The sequence below is a fragment of the Ptychodera flava genome, chromosome 22 (genome assembly GCF_041260155.1).
Source record: "Ptychodera flava strain L36383 chromosome 22, AS_Pfla_20210202, whole genome shotgun sequence".
NCBI lineage: Eukaryota > Metazoa > Hemichordata > Enteropneusta > Ptychoderidae > Ptychodera > Ptychodera flava.
Genome location: NC_091949.1, coordinates 8,693,625 through 8,704,545, shown reverse-complemented (window position 1 = coordinate 8,704,545; position 10,921 = coordinate 8,693,625). Strand labels below are relative to the sequence as shown.

At 37.0% G+C, this 10,921-nt stretch overlaps 1 protein-coding gene across 1 annotated transcript; it reads right to left on the bottom strand.

The window, feature by feature from the left end:
- Window positions 1-223: 223 nt before the first annotated feature.
- Window positions 224-10,188, bottom strand: LOC139122619 (sperm-tail PG-rich repeat-containing protein 2-like). The gene is made up of 10 exons (XM_070688196.1): window positions 9,664-10,188; window positions 8,387-8,676; window positions 7,131-7,295; window positions 5,972-6,196; window positions 5,261-5,374; window positions 4,936-5,095; window positions 3,421-3,677; window positions 2,666-2,849; window positions 1,927-2,042; window positions 224-1,444 (listed from the first exon to the last, which is right to left on the bottom strand). Exons 1-10 carry the CDS (start codon window positions 9,773-9,775, stop codon window positions 1,310-1,312), a joined length of 1,758 nt encoding a protein of 585 aa, XP_070544297.1. The 5' UTR covers window positions 9,776-10,188; the 3' UTR covers window positions 224-1,309.
- Between the last annotated feature and the right edge of the window lie 733 nt (window positions 10,189-10,921).

Here is a 10,921-nt window from a genome sequence, read left to right as displayed (position 1 = left end):
ATTCATTCAGCAGTCTATATCAGGTCCAAGTGTTGTTTTTATCATGATCATTTGTGGATCTCAACAATGCACCACAAAATATGCACACTTCATGCAATATTTTGTTGTTCTTGAGTTCTCTTGTTTGATGACAACTCTTTCCAAAATGAAAAATCAAAAGGCCAACAAACTTAAAATCCTTGTGATGCATCATTTTTCAGAGTATAACATCTAAGACTGTTAGTACAGATGAAATCGTTTTATTACTTTTGAAAAAAAATATTTACATTAAAATGTAAAAATGAATAAAAATACATGTATATACAATTTGTGTCTGCATCACTCCTTGTGAGCTATTCCTCAAGTAAATTCGTCCATTGACTTGATACCTTGTAGTGTAATTCTCTCTTCAACATCTACAAGCACACTCATTTCTGAACAAAATTGTGGAAATGGGTGGACATAGGATAGAGGGCAGAATCGTTGGAGAAGCAAGCTGATGTTGATCACCATGATTTTGGTATGTGTGGAGTTATCACAATATTGGATTATAACTTTGAAGAAAAATTTGGACTATGATTTGTACAAAACACTTGCAATTTACATTGTGCAAGATAATGCTGGTGATTTCATTAAAGGAAAAACAGTCAAACTTTTTTCTGCTAAAGTAAAACAAATTCTCATTTTTTAAAATATTTCTAGCAGAGAACAGCCTTGACAATGAAAAACCAGGCGATCAAATGTCACAATACAAGTTTCTCATTGGTTAATAACTGGCAAATGAGAGGATGTTTTACAACTGCTGGACGACAGAAGATTGATGAACTGTGATTGGTCGCTGTTCATCCATATTTTTGCATATTCACTGTTGAACAAAATCAGCATACACTACAAAATAGTGGATTCAATATAATAGTAGTCATATTTTGAGCTTAGAAAAGAAATATGTGTAAAATTTGTGACACATTTAAGTTTTTTTAAAAAGTCACCAAGTAACACAAACAGAATAGCCTCGACAGAATTCATTGCTTACCACATCAGACTGTATTTTCTGCATTTATTCTTCTTCATACAGAAAATTCATCTGGACACTAAATGCCAAAACTCATTTGAACGGAAAAGGATCACAATTTCTGCATATTCAGAGAACACAAACAGCAAGTAAATAATGTGTTCAATAAATATAGGACGGGTAAGATCACACACACTGTGTCTCTCAATACTGTTGTGTGGTCGTTGAGTATTCACTGGATGGACGCAAACTTAACGCAGTCAGTGTTTTGTCTTCTTGGATCTGAAAAAATACTTTTGATGAAGTTTTGCCTATTCATCAGACGCCCAGAAGGAAAGCGTGTTTTCCTGTCGATGTTGATCGCCCATCAAAATCAGCCTGGGGCATGATGGGATTGTTCAACGTGGCATTGAAAGTGCCCTTGAGGACAGTGTCTTGCATCAGTGGACTCAACTGAAATATTGACAGAAAAACAGAAAAACAATCAGGTATTGGTGCATATAGACTTTGCTGCAATAGAGTGGAGACATCTTACTTAGGAATCATCATAATTGTTGAATAGAATATTTTAAAGTAACATGGGTACAAGTAAAAGTCTCAAAATTATTTGTTCATGAGAATCATAATTATAATTTTCTGCAATATAAACATTAACTTAACATTTCATATACAGACAGTTGACTTTCATGTCAAGTTGAGTGAAAAAATCTTTCAGAATTCTACAATTATTTCAATTATAGGATGTTGCTACTCTACTTCATCAAAATGTTATTGTTTGTAATATCTAGGACAATCTTTCATAAGTTACCTCTGTACAAATCAAGCACATATTGTGATATACATGTAAGCTATACATTTGAATGTGTCATGCACGTATATGTGGTTCAGTCTCTATCATAGTCTCTATCTTACTTTAGAACATTAACACAACCTACCTCATAGGCACCAGGTCCAGGGACTTCATTTTTATTTCCTCTGAATCTCTGATCTCTTGTTACCATCAAGCCGAGTTTGACAGGATCCTTCACGCTTGGGTCATATGTACCAGGGCCTGATGTGGATTAAAAAAAAAGTCAAATTACTTTAACCAAGAGAGCCCTATACCCACAATCTACGTATATTTTCATCACATGATAAATTCTTGAAATATATTGTTGAAAGGGGAGGGGAATAGTCTGCAAGGTAAATTACCAACTCTGATTACCTAAGATGGCCTGCAACTGGCTCTTTTCAGGTCCTGCATTTGAGTGTGCCCCTGTGGCATTGCCTGTACATTTGGAAAGATTCACTCCTTTCAGAGTGCGCAGTTGAAAGTTGAAATTTGCAAGGTTTTGGAGATTAATTCTCCAATTTTGTATCAAGCATGGCCTTGCATTCATATACAAAAAATCACAAGAAAATGCAAAAATGAAAGATTATTTTATTCCGAGCATATGTATTTTCAAGACCTAATATTTGAGGAAACCAAAGTTTTTTCAACACTGGAACAGATAGCCTTCCAACTTGAACAAATATTTTAATAATTTTATGATAATGGTAAGTATTCCAGATCAGTTCATGAGGAGAAACATCCCTTTGCAATCACAATTTGGTAAAGTCCTATTGTATTTCAATTAGGTTGGACCTTTCCATAGAGGTAAAAGGGGTGAAATAAGTACCAAGGTCATTTCTCACCTGGATTACTTGGGTCTGTCTCTTCAATGATGACATCTCTTGGCGGCACAAATCTTGAAGCTGATGACAAGAAAGCTCCAGCTTTCTTTTTACCTTCTTGAGTTCTTGGACCAGAGTGCTGTGCTTTGGTTTGAGTCTTGTCATATGATTTGCTGACCTCGTACGACCCTGGAGGTGGTACATCCTATCAAACGGCAATGAACAGAAATGCATGATGATGACTTTCTCAGTTGAAACATCGTACAGTCACAATGTCAGATTGATGTTTCTATAGCAACTTCATTCAGAGTATAAAATTAATAGATAATACCCAGATATCCAGGTAGGTAACAGGGAAAATTGCCTGCCCAAGCAACACAGTCTCTGCCCTGTAATTTTGTTATGCATACAGTATAGTGTTATAAAATAAAAACAACAACAGTCAGCTATTGTTATATCAGTTGAGATGCAGAGATGTTTGACCTTTGACACTATGGCACTGATTTATTCCAATCATTTTTTTTGGACAGAGGTCAATTAAGAGATTCTGACCATTTACACTGATTTTATACCAAGAAGAAGAAATTATATGAGACCACTGCTACGGACCATATGAAAGAGGTGGCTATTCTGTAGAGGGGCCTTTAAAATGTTAAAGAATTTTTCAAATGTGACTACAATAAAAGAGGTAATCCTCCCAGCCGCCCCTCAGTAAGGATGACCAATTGGACAGGTTTGACTGTAAACACTACCACAAAGTCAACATAAGTATCTACCTTGATCACAGGAGGTGGTGAATGCAACCTGTTGCTCTGTGACGCAAAGTTGGCCGACACGTTCTGTGTGTATCTACTGTAGTTCTGTTTCTCTTTGACTTGGTAGTGTGCCGGCCCCGGCTGGGCTGTCTCCTGCTTCTTGGTCATGGGTTGGATCCGGACAGATGTCGTGCCAAATGCTCCCCGCCGCGTGCTTTCCATGTACGCCCTCTTCAGGCTGTCTTGTGCAATTCCAGGGAAGGAGTAGTTTCCAGGACCTGAAAAGGAGGATAAATTATGTAAGAAGAAATTTTTGAAGGGATCTATAACATCACTGTAACCAAGGAACTGTGGGATTTACTTACGAGGATAAATCAAAAGTCTTGACAAGAAGAATCACCAGATGCCAAGGTGACAATCTATTTATAAGATAAAGGGTAATTAATAGAATCAATTTATGAAACAATAGAATACGTACATTTTATATCATCTTGCAGATCAAATAGCTTCTAAAATGCAAATCTTTGAAGAACTCTGCACTTTGTGAGGGCACCTTGAAAGGCCAACAGCTGTAACTTTTAATGATTTCATTTCATTATTTGTTTTTTGTAAGTCTACAGCGAGTTCTTCTACTACTCCCAAAGCTTGTTGAAACACCTTGTCAACGCAGTGTGTATTCATGTTAAGTATACTGTTATTTTATATACATTTAAATTCTAGTCTGGACCAGAATTCACTTGTCAACAATAACAACGCAGTCTACACATGTACAGGCTGAGCTGACAAGCTGAATACTGTGTACCTCAACATTCTTTGGTGAGTAGATCAAGAAATTATAGTTGACATACAAAACACAGACAGTGAAAAATCACCAACAGTTACAGTGACTTGCTCTTTAATAACTTGAGTTGACCACTTTTGATGAACTTTTGATGATTTTTCATTATTTTTGCTCTTCAAGAAAAGTACATGTATGCATTCTCCTCTTCAAAAGAATTTGTACATTGAAATATAAAGTACCTGTATTAGCCTTGCCAGCACAACATATTGTGTGTAATGTGTCATTTTAATTTTTTGAACAATAACTTATAACTGGACTAACTTGCTGTTTTGTCAACAATTTTGAACATTACATTCACATGAGCTGTACTGATAAGTTGAACAATTAACATTCCAACATGAATTTTTTGGGAGCAGAATAGGAAAGTACTTTAATATAAGATAAAAAATGTTGGAAAAAAAATCCAAACAAACATTGTATAGCTATTCGAGCCTTGAATAATGATTAGTAACACTGCAGGTTTCATATTTTAAAATCGACATGCACACATGGTTGCTTTCATTTGGTGAAATTACAAAATTTGTCAAAAATATTTTTGTGAATATTATTTTGCTTAAAAATAGAATTGCATCTTTTTTTTTCCCTGAATGCTCATTACCTGTACGGTAGTATCACTAAAACTGCAAATGAATCACAAACAAGGTTTAAAATTGAAGAAAATATCTATATATATATATTCTTTCTATATATCATACCTGGTGTTTTCTTGATATGTGGTTCAGGGGCAAATCGAACTGCAGTTTGGCCAAATGGACTTCTCTTTAAACCGGATATTCTCTTCAATGCTTCCATTGAATGCCTTGGGTCATTGTAAGAACCTGGAGCAGGGTTAACGGACAGTTTGCCTTCGAATCTCTGGAGAAAAAAGAAATCCAATACAAATGGCATGAGGAAGTACATATAGAAAAGAAGGGTATTTCAAAAGTAAATTAAAAGTTGAAAAATTTCTGTAAACATGTCTTTGACATGTCTGTGCACTGCTATACAGTAAAGTCTTTCAAAGTCTCCTGAGGTTCTCACCTTTGCCTGTGACATGAATGGTGGGTGTTCCACTTCAACTCCCTCAGTGTTCATGGCTGGAGCCCTCTTGTTGAATTGACTTGAAATTTCGTATTTTCCTGGTCCTGGAACAGCCTGTCAGCGATAACATTGAATGAAAGGTTGTGAAGATGGTCCATGTTGAGATGACATTAAGGGTTACACAGACACACAATGTTTTGGACATATGTCATCTTTTTTTTAATGCATGATTTCAACTCACTAAACATGATGCTAAATACGCAAATCTGACAAGAACTAATTGTCTATAGTGCGCCCTCTATGTCAATACTACACACTACTGTCCTTATGTCCTTTTTGATTTATGAAAAGTTTTGAATATCTTGTGCATTGATGTAATAGTGCTGACTCAGTAAAAAATTTTAATTGATTCAAAAAAATTAAAGATCATGAAAGTTTGACAGCCCATTGAATGTTTTGCATATAAATAATAAAGTGTAAACAGTTCTGAACAGGTGAGAACTGTATATGTACTTCTGACAATTGTATTTCTGTATTCTAGACAATTCTTCTTCATTTCAAACTTTTGATGCCAAATAACTTGAGCAGCCCACCCCTTGGATTAAATGGTTGGATCCAAGTATAGTTAATATACCTAGTTAAATAGGAACAGCAGCCTAACCATACAGTGCACCATGGGAACAAAAGGGGTGTACCTCTCAATAAACTTACCCTCTTTTCCTCTTGCTGAACTATCATCTCATGGTATCTCGGCAACTTGGAGTCAAAGCCTTTCTCTATTACTCTTGCATTCAAGTTTTCCACTTGCAAGTTCTGATCCCTGTATGGATCATATTCACCAGGTCCTGGCCCGTGCTTCCCACCAAAATCCATCCGCCTTGACGTCCTATTTCCGAAATGATTTCCACGGTATTTCTTTGTTGTCTTGGTGTCCGACTACGCATGCCAAAAAAAGAAGGAAAACAACATTTTTAGTGCAGGAATTAAACTTCTAGGTAAATTATAAAAGAACTGAATTTGTGGTCAATGAATTACATTTATGGTGTAAAATGTAAACAACGAGCAGAATTAATTGTAAATCACAAGTTTCAGCAACACAGTCGATTTGAACTTGCTGAATCAGATCTTCATATAAAATGAGAGATTGTACTTCCAATAAGTAATATAGACGGATGGACATCATTCTTCCCTTGGAATAGCCATGCCACAGGCAAGTCACACCGAGGTACTGTACCTGTTTGAGGGTTGCGACATTCATCGAAAACTTTTTAAGACTTAGGAACCGTCTCAGATTGTCGCATAAGTTCAAGAAACAAAATTCCTTTGTTTAGATTAAAACCCTCTCCCCCGCCCCCTAAACGAAAGTTCAAAAGTGTGAAATGTTGATGTCTGTCTAGAGTACAATGTACCATTCTGCTATAGCTACTGAAGAATATGTTTCCTTTGACCACATTACATCGGCAAGTAATCGATCGAATGTGAGTACTAACCACTGTCAGCGTGACACAAACAAGTTAGTTACAGCTAAATATTTTGGTATGAGTGTGCAGATTTTGTTTACTTTTACACAAATGTAAAGAGAACTTGTAATCACAAAATAAAAGTGTGAAAATGAAGTTCACTAATTGAATGGAGGTCTAACCCCCTCCCCCTGTAAACAAATGAATTTCGCTTTTTGAACTTATGTGACAATCTGAGACGTCCCTTACAGTAATTATCATATACAAACACTTTTGAATTGACGGACAGATGGACAAACTGGCATATACAGACTGATGACAATCCCCCTCCTAGTGTGCTTTGGCACATAGGAGCCAAAAATGATAAAGACTTACAAGTATTATGTCTACAGAGAACTTTTGTTTCTCACCTGATTTATGTTATAATAAGCAGGTCCAAGTGACCTATCTCCTGGAGGAGGATCCTGCTTTTTCAGCGTTCCATCTGTTCCTTCTTCATATCCGTATGCCTGTCCTGGAGTTGGTATGGACGGAGCTTGTGGCTTTCTTTGGTATTTAACACGATTTGTTATCAACTAGGGGTAAATCATTTTCAAAACATATGAACATTAACATAACATTACTTGAACACGAATAACATACAAATGGTCAATAATGTACATTAAGTACAGCTGTGAATGTCGCAAGTGCTGCAAATTTTGTATATGCTGTAATTAAAGTAAGAAAAATTTTTTGGTGGCCATTATAATGCCATTACAGTTTCTGAACCTCATCAAAACTGATAGTCTTAGGTCAACAATGACATGATAAAAAATTCATCCCAAATTTCCTGTACATTGGTTCAATTATGAAAGATCATTAACATTTTACCTTTGACATTATGGTGCATACTTTAACATTAAAATGTGTTTGCATTTTTGACCAACTACAGCAAAAACTTTTCAAAGCATTCTATATCCTGGACAGCAGAAGCGATCTAACTTCTACAGTCTATGTCACAATACAATGGTTTTAAGCGGGAAAGTTAAAGTTCTGGTTTGTTCAATTTTAACAAATACTTTTACCTGTTGATGGAACTTTTAATAAATCTTTTTGTAAAATGTTTCTGAATTATTGGTTATCATGATTTTGTTTAGTTTGGCATAATCATGTTTCAAGATAGAGTGTTCTGGTGGTGAAATGGATGGCATGACATTGCTTTTGTATCAGCATTGCAGTTTTACATTCATTCATGAAAAGATTTCTGGATGTGACGGGAAAATTTGAGACTGCACAGCTACAGTGGTGCATGTTAATGTCAGTACAATAGTAGGCATATTTTTATTTGTGAAAGGAAAAAATGTTTTGAATCAGGATAGCCTGCATGCTGCGCCTGAGACAGAGCTCAGAAATTTCCCAAATACAATATGTCATACAGTTTGTCTCCGACAATGAGAGTTTTCACTGTCAGATCACTGTCATTTTGGGGAGACTTCTGAGCAATGAATTTTTAACTCTTTCATCCCCGATTCCTGTATATTGGTCCAAATACGCCAAAGCCAACAATGGGCCGAACCATACAACGGGGTTGAAAGTGTTAAGTTTAAAGCAGTCACCCAACAAAGCAGAATCGTTGTACCATGCGATGAAGTTTGCCACTTTGAGAGCGACTACAATTCCAACGTACCATGCCCGCAGTGCCCTCTTTTCCTCCAATTGACGCAGGCGCAGTAGCAGGCTTTGAAGAACCTCGTATCCAGTCACCCTTCTTGGAGAGATTATACGTCCCTGGACCAGGGGTATATGTCGTTGAGTCACCGAATCTTTTTGATTTGTTTGCCAAGGTTTTCCCCCCTTTGACAATGTCCTGCGCAAAGGCTGGGTCATACTGGCCTGGACCTGGTGCTGCAATGACGGCATCTTGAACTGTTAGGAAAGATTCCCTCGGCGTCATAGATGAGAACGGAGCATATCCATCTGTGAGATCAATGGAATGACAATGTTGATTTTATGATCTAAAATAATCTGTAGTATTAACTATAATATTACAAACACATAGTTTGAAGCTTGGCAGATCATGCAAATAACTGGAAATCAACAGTTAAGTAAAATAATACATCTTTTTTTTCATCAACAGTCAGTGAAGTCTTACTAATATTATGGGTGATTTACATTTTCAAAAACAACACAGCAAACAAAGTTTGCTTGCATTTAGCCATAGACCCTCGTTTCTTGAGTCTATGATTTAGCAGAAAGTGCCACAGCTGGAAAAGGAAAAAGATGAAATAAACGGAAAAGTGTACTCCTTCATGCTTAAGCTGAAATGTCATAATTTTGATCAGTATGTTATGGTTCAGATCTGAAGTTTCTCTGTGTGTGAGGCAGTACATTGCATGTCATTTCTAAATGCACATCATGAAAATAGATTTTTATAGATACGCATTTATGATAAATACATTTATCATGACATGGGAAGTCATTTGTTATATGATGGTGCATACATGTACATAGAACAGATTCGTCAAAAGTCACATCATAATAATTAACACTGACTGTTGTCACCTGATCATGGAGCTCCCGCCTCTGTTCAATGGTCTGATGGAGCTGATGTTTAGAAATCATGTGGAGAAGTGAATGCTGAACAATCATTGGCAATGGGAATTTCGAAATGCAATACAGGGTTCTTATTCTTCTCCGAGTTTTTGAAGTAAATTCAACAATCAGAATTGGGATTCTTATTTGCTGAACTGCACGCACATTTTACAAGTTTTTCGATGTTTGTTTTTCATCATTCGTGATGGCGATAAATCATTTCATACACTTGAAATGTTAACTCATGCAGATCGAGTGCACAGGTATTTCATAGCTGAATAGCTAGGTTCTCTATCGATAAAATCCTGGCGTGGATAAAACTCACACAACCCAAGCTTGTATTGTTATAAAAGCTAAAGTGTACCCACGTACCTGCTCTAATCAAAGCATTGGTTGTGATCGGCGTTTCATAGCTGCCCGGTCCGACATTCGATGCTGTCCGCTCGTCGGCGACCGTAAGCGTTCGGGGTGCACGATCGTACATGTTGAGCTCTTTCTACAAAAGTATTGTCTGAGGATAAAAATCAGTCTTGTAATTTCTTCCAAAGGAAAATCACAGCGGACGTCAGCGTGGCACAATTCCAAATCTTTCAGTTCACAGTAAGATGACCTAAATATTACCTTTTAGCGCCACAGATCGACTACTTCTGAGGCACCACAGAAAACACCTTCTAACCAAGACGATGTCCGCCTTGTTTCAGCACCAATTTAACCTCTGACAGACTGCGGTTGTCATGCTTTCCAGCAATGTTCTTGAAAACGCTGAACAACACCGATTAGTGTGCGAAAATACTTCGCTTGTAACACTGTGGTATCCTATCGATCACGACTAGCACAGTGTTTATTTCGTCACATTGGCGCCCATGTTGCCAATGACAACCACGAAGACGTGCGCATGCCCAGTGACAGCCTCAAATATGATTAATTTAAATGTAGCAAGGACATACAACATGAAGCCATATTTTTGACGACTTTATGTATTTTATATCAATTTTAATCCCGTTTTTAGTACCTCTATGATACTCAAGAGAATTTAAAGTGAGATAAATCGGCTGTGGCGACAACGATACCCTTTCAATATACGCAAATTATTGTACGAGGCTAAATTGCAACTACACCATTACGGCCATAAAGTGCACTACTTTTGTTTTCTGAGATGTTTTGAAATGGCAGCGCCCCGCTGAAGATTTAGTGACAGTCTGTACCTATTCTGCAATATCGGTACACCAAGACAATCTCTCATAAAATATTCAATTACAATAAGGCATTGCGGCACTTAAAAATTGATGAATTCTTTCAGACACCAGCACCCTGTGACTACTCTATATCTCCTTTCAAATATACTCCGGTTGGCCACGCCACTTCATCACTGGTGACCTGAATTTGGTTGAACATCACCACCTTCGTAAGATATTATCTTGTGGACCCTAGTTCAGAGAACCTCGCAGGATCAACTGGAACCATAATTTTAAGATCAATACGGACTCTGTTGAGGAATATGGCAGGAAATTGGCTAAAAAGGAGGAAGTAGAACTAGACATACTGTCAGAATGGGTCAAATCTGTGAGGAAAATAGTCCGTGGCCGTATTGGCCGACTCAAATCACATATTTGTAGAAGACCCAATTCTG

Excerpts from the sequence above, each read along its gene's own strand:
- LOC139122619 (XM_070688196.1), bottom strand. The coding sequence starts at position 9,775 with ATGTACGATCGTGCACCCCGAACGCTTACGGTCGCCGACGAGCGGACA. Across the intron at positions 6,197-7,130 it reads CTTATTATAACATAAATCAG|TCGGACACCAAGACAACAAA; the intron begins GTGAGAAACAAA and ends TGGCATGCGTAG. Across the intron at positions 5,096-5,260 it reads CATTCATGTCACAGGCAAAG|AGATTCGAAGGCAAACTGTC; the intron begins GTGAGAACCTCA and ends TTTTTTCTCCAG.